We start from the raw sequence: 15734 nt of genomic DNA, 5'->3' as shown, positions 1-15734 counted from the left end.
AGATTAAGTAATAAATCTAGGCGGAAAGATCAAATTGAAACACACTTGCACAGAATAAGAAAGCCACGCTGGGCAAAGGAGAAAGCCCCAGTGGCCCCATGCCCCTGCGGCCGGCATGTGAGCATACTCACTCTGTACTCCCCTAGCGCGAAGTGGCATGTCGCCAGCTGGATGAGCGCCCTCTGATGCTCCAGGGTCCCCTGCCCTGTGATCGGTGGCTGAGAAATGGATCCCTGGAGAGCTGCTAAGTGATGCAGGCTGGCTATTGCCTTTTTATATTGACCCTAAGAAAGATAGAAAAGCAAGGAGAAAAAAAAAATCACCATTAAAAAATGAAATTAAAAAAAAAAAAACCCTTCCAGAGTTCATTAAGCAATGAGCAAGCAACTATACAAAGAAGGTAGCTTGGTTGGATCATCTGAGGAAGAAATGGAGACTTAGCAACAGAATCAAATCATCTTAATTAAAGCCAGGTGGGAGTTCTTTATGGCATTACTTTATAAGGATGAAGATTTTTCTTTCTGGGGTTAGGTCTTAAGACTAAAGAAAATAACCAAGCCCTTTGATCCAGCACATTTTGGATGTAACATTTCTTTAGAAATATTTTACTACAAGCACCACGTCTCCTTTATGAAGGACAGAAGCAGCAACCTTCCCATTCCAACAGCAGCTCATTGGTGAATTATCGACTCTCTCCATTCTAGGTCTAAGATGCTGGAGAACAGTACAGCCAGGCAGACTCCACCAGCGGAGAGAGGAGGAGGGTGAGAAGTAACCCTCTTTTACTGAAAATTCAAAATCTTACTTCTACAGAGAGGTATGACCGGATATACCAAAGTAACACAAAAGGTACAGTCTTGTTATTTTGGAGTTTTTGTTTTGTTTTGTTTTTGAGACAAGGTCTCACTGTCACCCAAGCTGGAGTACAGTGTTGCTATCATGGCTCACTGCACTTTTTTTTTTTCTTTTTTTTTGAGACGGTGTTTCGCTCTTGTTACCCAGGCTGTGCACTTTTGACTTCCTGGACTCAAGTGATCCTCCCACCTCAGCCTCCTGAGTAGCTGGAGCTATAGCCACATGCCACCACACTTGGCTAAGTTTTTTATTTTGTAGAGACAGGGTCTCGCTATGTTGCCAGGTCTGGTCTCGAACTCCTGGGCTCAAGCAGTCCTCCCGCCTTGACCTCCCAAAGTACTGGGATTACAGGCATGAGCCACTGCACCCAGCCCAGAATTATTTTGAAAGGAAGGTGGACCATACCCGCTCAGCCACTGAAGACAGAGCAGGTGTAAGCAGGCAGTGGGCTGGCCCATGAGGGAAGATGACACATCATGCATGTGAAAGCTGGTTTGCCACGATAACCATCCTGTACAGACACAGGTACCTAAAATACATTTAATACTCTACCTGATAGATGATCATATCAGTGAGGAAGATTCTTAACCAAAGCCAAGTATCCGTCTTCCAGGCCAAACAAATTCTTGTAAATTCTGAGTGAGAATTCAAAAGCAAATTTACCAAATATATATAGCTATAGCACAGAAGAAAAAAACAAACTAACAAATCCAGTAAGAGAGAGCAAACTACTAAAAATATACAGTTACTTTGCTTTGATTTCTAAAACACTGCTCTAGAATTTCAAGGTGAGAAGAAACACGTTAACACTTATCAGTAATATACAAGTAATACCTTGCAGACGCTAACAACTTACTGAGCACATCCCAGGTGCCAACAACTGTTTAAAGTGTTTTTCACATATTTCCTCATTTATCTTTTAAACTACCTTGCTTTCCCCAAAACAAGGTCCCATTTTTATTTTTATTTTATCTTATTTTTCTTTTCTTTTCTTTTTTTTTTTTTGAGACGGAGTTTCGCTCTAGTTACCCAGGCTGGAGTGCAATGGCGCAATCTTGGCTCACCACAATCTCCGCCTCCTGGGTTCAGGCAATTCTCCTGCCTCAGCCTCCTGCGTAGCTGGGATTACAGGCACGCACCACCATGACCAGCTAATTTTTTGTATTTTTAGTAGAGACGGGGTTTCACCATGTTGACCAGGATGGTCTCGATCTCTTGACCTTGTGATCCACCCGCCTCGGCCTCCCAAAGTGCTGGGATTACAGGCGTGAGCCACCGCGCCCGGCCCATTTTATCTTATTTTTAAAGATAGTCTTCCTGTCGTCCAGGCTGGAGTACAGTGGCCCCAACATGGCTCATGGCAGCCTCGACCTAATGGGCTCAAGCAATCCTACGTTAGCCTCCTGAACAGCTGAGAATACAGGCACATGCCACTACGCATGGCTAATTTTTGTTTTTGTTTTTTTGTAGAGACGGGGTTTTGCCATGTTGCCCAGGTTGGTCTCTAACTCCTGAGCTGAACAATCCACCTGCTTCAGCCTCCTAAAAGGCTGGGATTACTTGCTTGGCCCATTTTATTTTAACCTATTTAAAATAACAAACATACAATGACGCTAAAAGGTTTTATTTATTTTTTAAAAAGTCAGTTTTGAACTAAAGGAAAGATCCCCTCAAAAAATGTCACGTATGTGTTCACAATCCCAGATATGACAAAGAGAAACTGAACGGTGCTACATTTACTTAGAAAAGATGACACTGCACATCTGGCCAAGGGCTCTGTGTGACACATAACTGCAGCCAGGGGATGAATGTCCACGGGTTAAAAGCAAAATAAGGTGCCCGATTCCAAAGTATAGTACGAAGACCTTAGTTAGCAAACAGCTAGTGATTTCTAAGCAATGTCAAAATACTCAATATCATCAAAGGAAAATGGGCTTCCTATAGTTTTTGGAGTTTGAATTTTTCAGACAATGGAGTTAATGCAGATCAAAACAGCAATACATTTTGTATTCTTAGCCACATGCGGCTTTAGGAAGGCAGCAGTAGGAACGAACTAGAAGCACAAAACAAACTGAGTGAGCAAAGGCCAGTACTACAAATATTTACCAGGAAGTCCAAAACCTCTCCCTCAAGCTCCACCCCTACCTGAATTATAATATACCCTCAGAGCAGGAGCTAAAAGATGGATGGTCATTTGAAAATTCGCAACTGATAAGGTATCCTGCTCAGAAAAAAATCCTATAATATGCAGGAACCGCTGGCTGTGGCGGCTCACCCCTGTAACCCTAACACTTTGGAAGGCCCAGGCTGGTGGATCATTTGAGGTCAGGAGCTCAAGACCAGCCTGGCGAAACGCTGTCTCTACTAAAAACATGAAAAATTAGCTGGGCATGTTGGCACATGCCTGTAGTCCCAGCTATTAGGGAGGCTGAGGCAGAAGAATTGCTTGAACCCAGGAGGTACAGGCTGCAGTGAGCCAAGATCACGCCATTGTACTCCAGCCTGGGCGACAGAGTGAGACCCCATCTCAAAACAAGAAAAAAAAAAATGCATGAACTACTGTAGTCAACTTAATTTGCCATAAGTGACTTGACGTTTCAAGTAGCATAATGATTTTATATAAAACCTTAAACAGCACCAATGACGTGCGCTTTCTTACCTTTGTCAAGGAATTCTAGGGAATACAGCAACTCCCAGCTCTCCCTGGCCCATTTAAAGCTTTCTAACACTTCAACAGAGTTAGTGAGTTCGGCTTTATTAACCACAATGTGACGATTTCTTCCTTTTGCTGAACAGTCTTCATCGTCTGAACTCTGCTTAAAGAATGTGGAGAACGTGGTTAATTCAGTTATAAATATAGTCATATATGGAAACATATTATTGCTGCCAGCTTTGCCCATTACATGAATTTTATATCAAAGGATACCACATACATACAATTTTTTTGAATTTAACAATTTAGCTTTGAAAATTAAGATATATTTTTTGTCTTTATACTCTCACACATTTCATTTTTACTTTTAAAATGGAGTGAATTGTTTTCTGATGCTAAATTCTTATGTTTGCTTGTGGTGGTTTTGGAGCAAAGTTTAAAAAACATCAGTTTTATGAAAGTCAAAATTTAAATATTTTACATTGAGAGACACAACTTAAATAGCACCTGTTTATAGTTTACTTTTTTTCTAGTATGTGACATGTTTTAACTGGCTTCCAAATAATGGTTTGGCACGTACTAGGATAAAATTAAAGCCTGAGGCCAGGCGCAGTAGCTCCTGCCTATAATCCCAGCACTTTCGGAGGCCAAGGAGGATAGATCATTTGAGACCAGGAGGAGTTCGAGACCAGCCTGGCCAACATGGTGAAACTCCATCTCTAGTAAAAATACAAAAATTAGCTACGCGTGATGGCAGGTGCTGGTAGTCCAAGCTACTCAGGAGGCTGAGGCAGGAGAACTGCTTGAACAAAGGAGGTGGAGGTTGCAGTGAGCTGAGATCACGCTACTACACTCCAACCTGGGTGACAGGGCGAGACTCCATCTCAAAAAAAAAAAAAAGAAAAGAAAGAAAGAAAGCATTACCATGGTTTTTTCTCTTCCTTCAGCTAGTTTCCTCTTTTTATGAATGTGTTTGTTACGGTCAACTTCTACATCACCATACACGTTGGATACATCTTCAAGAAGAACAAGTGGAACTTGGCTTGGGGCATTAGGACCTAAGGATGGGGAAAAAAACCAACACTTAAAAATGCAGCAAGGAAAAATACTTAAGAGAGAAGCTTACTCAACTGTCATGAGAAAGTCATTAAAAATATGTTCAGTGTGATCTCAATTAGGTAAACAAACAAGTAGATGCACATAGAAAAAAAAGACCATACAGATATATACCAAATTGTTAAAGACTCTGTCAGTGGTGGAATACAAGTAACAGTTCCTTCTTTGTATTTGTTACATATCTGCAAATTTTTTACAGTGATCATGAATCATTAAAGTACCATAAAAAGGCTACCAAATTATACTTACAATATGGTTACAGATTCCAAACAAAATCTAAATATATGTAATATTATAAGGCAATACATAAAAAAGACAGCTGTATTATACTGGAAGAATTATGGGTGATTCCATTCTCTTATTTCTGTTTTTCAAATTTTCTACAGTGTATTTATGCATACACTCTAGATATACAAAATGTATATTTTAAATCTTTGCCTATTGTGATGTCTTCATGAAATCTACTTAAATATGTTTTTATATCTGCTGGCTTTTTGTTTTGTTTTGTTTTGTTTTGTTTTGTTTTGTTTTGTTTAAGATGGAGTCTTGCTCTGTTACCCAGGCTGGAGTGCAGGGTGCAATCTCAGCTCACTGCAGCCTCTGCCTCCCAGGTTCAAGCAATTCTCCTGCCTCAGCCTCCCAAGTAGCTGGGATTACAGGTGCCCACCACCACTCCTGGCTAATATTTGTATTTTTAGTAGAGATGGGGTTACACCATATTGGCTAGGCTGGTCTCAAACTCCTGACCTCAAGTGATCTGCCAGCCTTGGCCTCCCAAAGTGCTGGGATTACAGGCATAAGCCACCACGCCCAGCCTGCTGTTACCTTCAAAATAGTGGCATCTGATATCTGTATTTACTTGTGCAGTACCATTACACCCTTTGATATAGAAACTTCTAATGAAACATACTTACAAAGAAACTACCAATCAAGCCAAACTAAACAAAACTAAATTGCCAACTATAAAAAGGACTGGTACCACCCCACGGTTATTTGGATCCAACAACAGTGGATAAACACTTTCATCCTCTTCACCATCCCCGCAGTATGAACCAGTTTTTTTGGACACTCTAAAATTTGTAAACCAACCTTGGAAGAGAGACGGTTGTATGCTGTTGACATACTGGAACGCATTCTTAAAGAAGACCAACATGGTGGAATATACTACTTGGTTTTTATATTTTGCATGTGCTTCACTATCGAAGTTATTCATGTATCTGCAGAGATCCTTCATTCTATGCAAAATTTCTCCATAGCTTCTAAAAGAGAAGGAACAATGAAACTTACTCGATTACTCTGGGCTGGTCAGCAAAAGGTCTAAAGAAAAGCTCTGCTGGTACCATTACATGTACCAAATGTTGCTCTAGGTATGTAAAATTATTCTTACTGTGCAATATAAATGGCAACTTTTCCCTTCTGAATTAGGGCAGTGATCAAGATTTCATGACACAAACATGCTAAGTAGCTTCTCTTTTCTCTGAAGTAGCAAGGAGAGGTTCAAACACAACGTCGTCTTAAGAGTTCATATTTCAGTTAGAAATTTGTTTTTTTTTTTTCCTTTTTTTGGAGACAGGATCTCACTCTGTTGTCCAGGCTGGAGTACAGTGGCGTGATTTTGGCTCATCGTAGCCTCTCGCCTCCTGGGTTCAAGTGATTCTCTCATCTCAGCCTCTCAAGCAGCTGGGACTAAAGGCACAAACCACCACGCCCAGCTAATTTTTTTACTTTTAGTAGAGATGGGGTTTCACCATGTTGGCCAGGCTGGTCTCAAACTCCTGACCTCAAGTGATCTGCCTTCCTCAGCCTCCCAAAGCACTGGGATTACAGGTATGAGCCACTGTGCCTGGCCAGAAATCTTTTGATAAAATGAAAAACTACCCTCTTTTGCATAAGTATTGAGTGTCACAAAATTTGCCCAAAAAGTATACTTATGCATTACACAGTTTTGTTTTTTTGAGACAGAGTCTTGCTCCGTCGCCCAGGCTGAAGTGCAGTGGCACAATCTCTGCGAACTGCAACCTCCACCTCCCAGGTTCAAGCAATTCTCCTGCCTCAGCCTCCTGAGCAGCTGGGATTACAGGTGTGTGCCACCAAGCCCAGCTAAGTTTTGTATTTTTAGCAGAGATGGGGTTTCACCATGTTGGTCAGGCTGGTCTCCAACTGCTGACTTCATGATCTGCCCACCTCGGCCTCCCAAAGTGCTGGGATTATAGGCGTGAGCCACCGTGCCTGGCCTACACAGTTTTAAAAAGCATGTTTTTCTTTTTATAAAGATTAAAAAAAAAATCAATAGGTAATTCTGGAAATAAACTATTTATTACCGTCTTCCTTTATCCATTTGCCATTCACATCTCATTCCAACAACATTCAAAATCTTAAACAACCTCTCCCAGGGGTCCACGATCTGGGATGATTTTTCGGTCAGCCCTTCTATTATGTACTTCTGAGAGCTACGTTTGCTGGGTGACATTAAATCAGATGTATCCTGGGCACCTGAGATGTAAGAAAAAAGTAACCTACAATTAACATTATGACTTACTGTTGACGTGGTAGCTGATAAAGTCTGACTCCCCATGCAAACGCAGAGAGCACAGACTCCCAACACATTTATGTTTTGCTCAAGGACCCACAACAGGCCACTGGTATGAGCAGGAAGTAATTTCCCCTACTTCATCATGAGGCATGTATAATGTCCCATGCAATAATAGTACAGCTCAGCCAGAAGACTGTTTTGATCAAGGGGTGGCATTGGTTCCAAAAAAGCCTCATCTCTTAACTATAGTATTTTTTTCTAGATAGGATCTTCTGAAACACTCCCAAACTGGTAAATATGCGGAGGAGAATAATCAGAACATTGAGGGGTTTCTGAATTTGCAATTTTACTATAGCCTATTTAAATAAAAGTACAGGATATTCCTACTTACCTTGATGCTGATTTTCTATTTGAGTAGACCTAGTGACGTAATTGATATAAAATTCAGCTGCTTTGTTCAAGTACTTATATAATAAATTAGCAGGCAATCGAACATCATGGTTGTTAATTATTAGAGGAAGGACATCACAAACTGTTGGAGGAGAAAAAGAAGACAATAATTAATTAGGTTGTCTACCCTAGAGTTCCGACAAACACAAAAGCTTTTAGAGTTCATTCGATGTAGTATCTAAAATATATGGGGGGAAAATCCTTTATGACTCATGTATTCAAAATGAGTTGTACAGAGAGACAGGCAGTTAATTCTACAGTGGGTGACAGTCCAGTTCTTCCACTGAATTCAAATGTTTGTTTATTACTGTGCTTCATATCTACATATGCAGTTACACATATTCTTTCAGAGGTATCAAATATTATATAACAAAAGCTTAGAAGTTGTTTAAAATGCTTTTTTTTTTTTTTTTTTTTTGTTAAGACAGAGTCTCGCTTTGTTGCCAGGCTGGAGTGCAGTGCTGCAATCTCAACTCACTGCAACCTCCTCCTCCCAGGTTCAAGCGATTCTCCTGCCTCAGCCTCCTGAGTAGCTAGGATTACAGGCACCCACCACCACACCCAGCTAATTTTTGTATTTTAAGTAGAGATGGGGTTTCACCATGTTGGCCAGGTCTCCATCTCTTGACCTCATGATCTGCCCACCTCGGCCTCCCAAAGTGCTGGGATTACAGGCATGAGCCACTGTGCCTGGCTAAAATGCTTTCTAAATAAAAAAAAAAAATAAGAACTTAAATGGCATAACACATAGAGCTCCTTTGCCTTCCATATATGAGCTTATCCCTGAACCAACACTTACCCCAGCATATTAACTTACCACAGAAGTAATACAGAATACAATTTTCCTTACCAAATAATTTTCTAAAGCAGTTCACAGGAGATTCTTGTTCTTCAATAGTTTCAGCCTCTAATAGTGCCTCCCCAAGGCCAACCTATTTCAAAACAAAATTAATCATTTAAATATGTTACAGTGTAAGTTGTCAGAATTATATGAAGTAATAGGGTATTTTTTGTTTTTACTTATCACAGTTTGTGTATTCAAACTTCTCTGAGAAACAATTAATCACATTTTAAAGACTAGAAAATAAAAGAATGCACTAGCAACACAGCCTAGAAGGCCAGACTCACCTGAACATCTGACTACTCTGTCTTGGTTATTCTCCTCAGAACTGGCAAAACTCTCATTAACAATTAACAAGAATTAACAAAATGTCTATAGAAATGTAAAGGAAGCACTGGAACTGGAGTTCAAATGATAATACAGATGCAGAGATTTTCTAAGAAATAAACTGACTTTATTCTCTACATGAAGATGTATCAATATAGACAGAACTTATCACATTCAAGGTAAGTTCTCAGGAGTAGCCAGTCACACAGTCTCGTGTGGACTGGACAGAAAGGTCTGAGTTTTGAGGCTACCTTTCCATTACTGATGCCCTAGCATAGTAGATGGTCCCTTACCCAACTCCACCAAGATGATGATATCAAATTCCTTGCGACCACACAGGGATGCCCCGCAGTAGGAGTGGAAAAGTGTCAAAGATTGCATCACACAGAAGGTTAAAGGTCAGAATCAGGACCAGAAAGTGTGCTGGGCTGAACGGCATCCCCACATTTCATATCCCCACAGAACCTCAGAATGTGACCTCATTATACATCTAAACTTTTTTTAAAAAATAATGTCTTTGTAGATATAATTAATAAAGATGAAGTCATATTGGATTAGGGAGGCCCTCAATCCAATAACTAGTGTCCTTATAAGACAGCTATGTACATACACTTGTAATCTCAGCTACTTGGGAGGCTGAGGCATGAGAATCGCTTGAACCTGGGAGGCAGAGGTTGCAGTGAGCCGAGATCATGCCACTGCACTCCAGCCTGGGCAACAGAGCGAGACTCTGCCTCAAAAACAAACAAAACCGAAGGCCAAGTAAAGACACAGAAAAGGAAGAAGAGCACGTGACGATGGAGCACAAAATTGGAGGAGTGATGCAGCTACTGGCCAAGGAATGCCAAAGATTGCTGACAACCATCAGAAGCCAGGGAGAGCTAAAGAAAGATTCTTCCCTAGAGCCTTTAGAGGGAACGTGGCTCTGCTAACACCTGCCTTTTAGACTTCTAGCTCCCAGAATTGTGAGAATCTTTCTGTTGTGTTAAGCTACCCAGTTTGTGGTACTTTGTTATGGCAACCCTAGGAGACTAACACAAGCAAGCATGGAAATGATTAACCAGGGCCAGATGCCAGAAAAATGGCATGGGAAAGAATAAGCCACAGAATTTGAATGAATCGAATGAATGGTTTGAATCCTGACACCTCACTGGCTATGGGAAGTTACTAAAACAACATGAAATGCTCAGTTTCGTCATCTGTAAAGCAGGACACTATTTACTTCAGGGGATTTAGGAAGATAAGAGATACCTAGCACTTACCCATGCCTGCCAATAGCACTCGATAAATATTACCGATGACGGGAAGGGGCAGGAATAGAATGAAGACAGTCTCCATAGGGCAGAAGCACAGGAAAAACGCATGTATTAAAACTATAAACCGTACTCTAAATTCAAAAGCACATTGTAGAATACAACAGTAAAAGATAACTTTTACCGTATAGATTGCAAATAAATAGTACTATCAGAGCTTGGTGATTTTCCTGATAAAACAGCTTCTCCCGGAAACTTATAAAATTTGGTAAAAAAAAAATGTCCTTTTCACTTTACTAACAAACAACCTTTTATTTCAGTTCAATCTTATCCAGTGCTCTTCAGCAACTTCCGCTTTGTAGCTCCTCACCATACCGACAAATCTGTTGATGACCCATTATATTTTATATTCAGAGAAGGGGAAGAATCAAATCTCACCCCATGCTGCACCACCGTTTCAGGGAAGCGCCTCAAAAGTAGAAGCAACATTTCTGATCGTTCTAACGTGTTGAAGCATTGTTCCGTGACCTTTAGTAACATTTCACACTGGACCCGACCAGGAAGAGTTTCAAACAAACCTGTACAAAACATATTTCACTTTTAAAAGTTTCATGCGGACAGAAAAGACTGCAGCACAAGTGCTGAGTAAGGCATTTTCATGTACAGAACAGTAAACATACATGTGAAATCACTGTGGTTGTCACCTACAACTTGGCAGGCTTTGGGGGTCAACAGTTATCAAGCACAGGATGTTTGCTGAATAATGGTAACATATTTGGAGGACTGATCAAATTCAAAAAACAATGTATGTGAATGGTCACAAGAGTGCCTGTTGCAGGTTGCGATAGAGCGTGTGCTTGTTTAAGTAAATGACCTAAGCATCCACTTGCTATTTTAGCTAGAATTTGAAATCTTTGATTGGCTACAGCAACAAACACAGAGAAGTTTAAAGAGAAAGCTTCTAAATTACTAAAAGCTTCTCTCCTATTTTGTGGAGATCTGGTTAATCTATAGTGGCTATCTGGTTACTGTAAAACCTGTTAAAAATATATGCAATGAATTCCCTGTCTCACTGATAAACTCATATCCTTTAAAGAAGCTTAAAGGGTTCTAAGGAAACAGTCAAGGAACTGAGTGACATTATTATAGACTTTGGTAGAGAAGAAAACATATACATGGTTACCAATACCTCAGGTGTGACTTTTTGTGTGTGAAATTACTATATATGATTTGGTATTCCAGAAATGGTAACTTATACACCCTTTTTCTTACTTCTTAAAAATTGAGTTTGTTTGTCCTGTGAATCATTCCTTAAGGCTGATGTAATAATGCTGATTTCTCTCCACACCACCGGCTGATCTGGGAAACTCACAAACCTATTTTTAAAATAAACACATTAAATTAAAATGTCAAAGGCTATACAGTATCCAAAAGAAAAAACGCTAGCATTTGGTGAAAAAGTTTCCTTTATTCCAAGTGAATGCTTAGATGTGCCAAAACAAACCAAAATAAAAATGTAAAAATAAAAATTATTTGATTTATAAAAATGAGAGTACTCACATAAGTCTTTAGGGGGTTTTATAGGTGAAAAGACAAGTAACCATAATATAGAAAGAATTCCTAAAAGTCAACAAGAATAAAACAAACTATTTGAAAGAAAAAACAGGCAAAGGCAAATCACAGAATACATATAGTCAAAGAAAACAGTTGAAACAATACTGAATCTTATTAATAGTATGAGTAGTACAATCTAAAAAAAAATAGTAAGAGACCATTTTCTCCTACCACAGTGGCAAGAACTATAAAGAGACTAGTAATAGTCAACGTTGGGAAGGGTATGGGAAAATGTACCCTTTATACACCATTAATGGAAACGTAGATTGGGATCGCACATTTTGGAGACGAATTTCATAGCGTATCAAATTTTTGAATTTGCATACCCTTTGACTATGAAAAGGTCTTAGAATCTATTCCACAGAAAAAGATCAAAATATGACTATGAAATTGTTCACACACTGAACATAATTTCAAATAATTTAAAAATATCTATTTAAATGTCTACCAAGAAAAGAGTGGCTATGAAATACTACACAGGCATGAAAAATAATGAAGTAGATCTCTGCATACTGATAAGAAAAGGGGTCCATTACGGTGGATAAAGAAAGCATGCTGCAGAACAGGGGTAGTATGGTCTTATTTTTGTAACCCCTTTCCCTCCAAAACCTATTTATGTAATATGTATATACATATAGATATACTGCCCACAAAACTTAATTCTGGTTGAGTTTAGGAGGCACTTTCACTTTTTATTCTCTGTTACAAGTAGTGTTTGAATTTTTGCAATGAGCACATATTATTTCTAGACTAAATTATGGAATAGAAGTTTTAACAAGGATAAAAAGTTAGAATAAAAACTAGACTCTTCTGCAAAAGCCATGTCAGCAATTTATGGCAGACCTGGACTCCTTACTAGGCTTGCTTTAGGTACCAAAGAGGAATAGGAACTTGAAGCTCTTCCCCCAACTCCCACTTCTGCAGACAGAAACAAAACCTCATGGAGAGATTCAGTGCAGTAAAAGTGATGTCAAGCATCCCACTCACATGTCGTACAGCAGCCTCCCGGCCGTGGCGGTCCGCTCTGCATTCCGCTCGATGGTGTACATCTCATACTGCAACACACATCAAGCATCCTGGTCACTCACCCCTGCCCGGGCGGCTCCCCACTCATCCAGCATCACTAGTGGCCACTCCCGCGGAAAGGGAGGGCCTGAAAGTGAAGCTCCACCTGGTGACACAGCGCCACATACATGGCAGCCTGGCCATTGGGCTTACAGTGTCACCCTGGGGTTCGCTTGCAATCGCTGGCTCCCAGGATTAAGTGGGATAACGTTTCCAAAGTCGCAGGCACTGAACAAACGGCTGCCATTATGATGAATGAACGAGCGAATGGCCTTTTGCTAGTGGCGATCATATGCTGTCTAGGCCAGATGGCACGCAGAGCCCCAGGGATCCAAGCAAACCCCCCGTCTCTCAAGTGCTGGGAATAGGGCTCCAGGAAGGTGTAGGAGCAAGGCCAGTTCAAGGTGGAGGAGCAAGGTGTAGGATGAGAGGAGAGAGAGGAGGGAGTGGGAGGGGAGAAAGGAGGGGGCCGGGCAGGAGGCGGCTGCCCCAAGGCAGGCGCAGCTCTGGGCCAGGGCAGCCCGGGAGACCGTAGTAGCGCGCACCTCCCGGCAGGGCGGCCACATGCACGCCCAGGACCTCACCTGGATGTTAAAGTCTGTGGGGTAGAGGCTGCGGGCCGTGATCAGCCACGCCTTGGCTGCCCACAGGTCCTGCGGCACCAACTCCCGGGCTCGCTGCACCAGGAACTCGCAGTCCCCCTGGGCCGACATGACCCGGGCACTCTCCAGCGGCCAGCCCGAAGCGGCCGTAACGTCGGACTCCGGACACTCAGCCTCCACCAGCGCCACCACCGCCGCCACCGCGGGGGAGGCTACTGCGCATGTCTGGAGGCGCCCGGAGGCCCGCAAAGTGGATCGGGAAAGCTTTTCCGGGCTTTGCGAGCAGCCTTCTCCCCTCGACTCCTCGTGACCGCCCGGTCCCCTCCTCTCTGAGAAGCCAAAGCGTTTGAACCGCTACCAGGTCACCTCCAAAATGCGGAGAAGTGGATTTTCATTCCTGCGGGCTGCGGCGTGACCCTGGTGAAGTCAGGGAGCATGCGCGGGAGCGGGCAGGCGCTAGGCCGCCTCGTCATTTCCATCCTACCTTGGTATTGCAAGGTTTTCCGGGGGCGGGGGCGGGAGACGGGCTGTCCCCGGCCTGGAAGCCTGGGAAGAAGTTTGAGAGAAACAGCATAGAGTGTCGGGGAGGCAGCGGGAAGCTCTATTCTCCCGGGCCGGGGAAACACCTTCCCTGGGGGCTGCTGCCTGCGACTCACTCCCCGGCTTCGATTTACGCGAAAACTCCTGGGGCTGGTGGGGGTGATCGTGCAAAGTGTGAGCTCCGCGGTTCCTTCTCTTTCCGAAATCCGTCCGCATTTTGTTATTTCACCTGTATTCACCGGTTTCTCCAACAAACGTTTATTGGGCAGTGAAGTACTTGGAAAGCGCTTTGGTGAATGCTGTCCGTGGGAGCTGCGAAGATGACTAAATCCCTGACCCAGCAAGGGTTTAAAATGTTTTTAAGTGTTCTGGACGTGCAACCCACAGAAAGATAACTACGCTGTTATTATAATTTTCTCCTCCCGCCAGAATCAGTGTCCTTTTCACCAAAACTCCAGGTTTGTTTTCCATCTGAGAGATTAAAAACATCTAAGAGAATCTCCATCTAAGAGATTCTCGTGCCTCAGCCTCCGGAGTAGCAGAGATTACGGGCATCCGCAACGAAGTGCATGCCTGACTTATTTCTGTTTTTTTTAGTGGAGACGGGGTTTCACCATGTTGGCCAGGCTGGTCTGGAACTCCTAATTTCAAGTGTTCCTCCTGATTTCAAGTGTTCCTCCTGCCTCCGCCTCCCAAAGTGCTGGGATTACAGGCATGAGCCACCACGCTGGGCTTCAAAAGCACTGTTTAATATCTCCTAATTATGCACAGAACAGCATAACTGTATGATTACTTTATAGGCCAGGATTACTCAGTGATACAATTATTTTGGCTTTGTACAATAAAAGAAGGTAGAAAATTGGATTTAAATAGAGCAGGATAATTTTCATCTTATAAAGTGTAGAGCATAAAAGCAGATTGCTAGCTTGAATTTTTAAAATTGTTTCATTGCTGTTAACATATGAAGTATAAGAATTTTCAAATGGTAAAAACAACTGATTTGGTCATTAAACTTTCTCGTTTTGGTCTTTACCAAGAATAAAAAAGAACTCAATGTTCCTGAGCCTAGTATTCTGTGGAATAACAATTGTAAATTAAAATTTTAAATGTAGGGGCTAAATAAGGGAATTCTGGTTTTGTTTGTTTTTGAGACAGAGTCTCGCTCTGAAATCCAGGCTGACACTGAGTGTGGTGGCTTGATCATGGATCTACAACTGTAGCCTTGACCTCCCAGGATCAAGCCATCCTCCTATCTCAGCCTCTGGAGTAGCTGGGACTACAGGTGTGTGCCACCACATCTGGCTAATTTTTAATTTTTTTGTAGAGATAGAGTCTCACTATTTTGCCCAGGCTGGTCTTGAACTCCTGGGCTTAAGTGATCCAACTGCTTCAGCCTCCCAAAGTGCTGGGATTACAGGCATGAGCCACCACACCCAGCCTCTGTATGTATTTTTAGATGCCAACCTTGAGAGGGCCTCTAGATTTTTTGCCAGAATACAGCATAAGGTTTGTGGTTATTTTCTAATCAGCTTCTTGATTTTGAATGGTCCCCAGCTAAAACATTTGTACAGTGTTATGTTGGCATCTCAAACTACAGAAGAGAGGTACCACACCAAGTGAGTTTACATCTTTTGGCCCGATCGCTGTGATCTTGATTCACTGGAGAGTCGAGGAACCCAGCTCATGCTCTTCTCCATGACAGCTTTTAAGTCACATAACATGGCCTGCATCTAGCACCCGGCTTCAGTTTCCACAAGCTCAGTTCAGGGATTTGAATTAAACTCTGCATTGGTTTTACCCTTCCACTTCAACATCTTCAAACTCCAAGTTTCCTAACATGACCTCTTAACTTCCCTGCCCTCGACTCTCTCTTTGGTTCTTTTCA

The 15734-nt window shown here is 42.0% G+C and overlaps 1 protein-coding gene across 2 annotated transcripts in view; it reads right to left on the bottom strand.

Annotated features, from left to right (window-relative positions):
• Nucleotides 1-13536, bottom strand: part of INTS10 (integrator complex subunit 10) — a 32616-nt gene extending 19080 nt beyond the window's left edge. For both annotated transcript variants that reach the window (XM_064368725.1, XM_064368726.1), the window contains exons 1-12: nucleotides 13292-13536; nucleotides 12630-12697; nucleotides 11301-11404; nucleotides 10467-10606; nucleotides 8458-8539; nucleotides 7549-7689; nucleotides 6946-7117; nucleotides 5714-5883; nucleotides 4433-4566; nucleotides 3515-3668; nucleotides 1408-1490; nucleotides 132-284 (exon numbers count right to left, since the gene is read on the bottom strand). In XM_064368725.1, the coding sequence (XP_064224795.1) occupies nucleotides 132-284; nucleotides 1408-1490; nucleotides 3515-3668; nucleotides 4433-4566; nucleotides 5714-5883; nucleotides 6946-7117; nucleotides 7549-7689; nucleotides 8458-8539; nucleotides 10467-10606; nucleotides 11301-11404; nucleotides 12630-12697; nucleotides 13292-13420 (1530 nt within the window). In that variant the 5' untranslated portion in view covers nucleotides 13421-13536. The remainder of the gene's footprint in view (nucleotides 1-131; nucleotides 285-1407; nucleotides 1491-3514; nucleotides 3669-4432; nucleotides 4567-5713; nucleotides 5884-6945; nucleotides 7118-7548; nucleotides 7690-8457; nucleotides 8540-10466; nucleotides 10607-11300; nucleotides 11405-12629; nucleotides 12698-13291) is intronic.
• Between the last annotated feature and the right edge of the window lie 2198 nt (nucleotides 13537-15734).

Source organism: Aotus nancymaae, unplaced genomic scaffold (genome assembly GCF_030222135.1).
Source record: "Aotus nancymaae isolate 86718 unplaced genomic scaffold, 86718_ANA_hifiasm-v0.15.2.pri h1tg000079l, whole genome shotgun sequence".
Classification (NCBI taxonomy): Eukaryota; Metazoa; Chordata; class Mammalia; order Primates; family Aotidae; genus Aotus; species Aotus nancymaae.
This window is presented reverse-complemented; position numbering and strand designations above follow the sequence as displayed.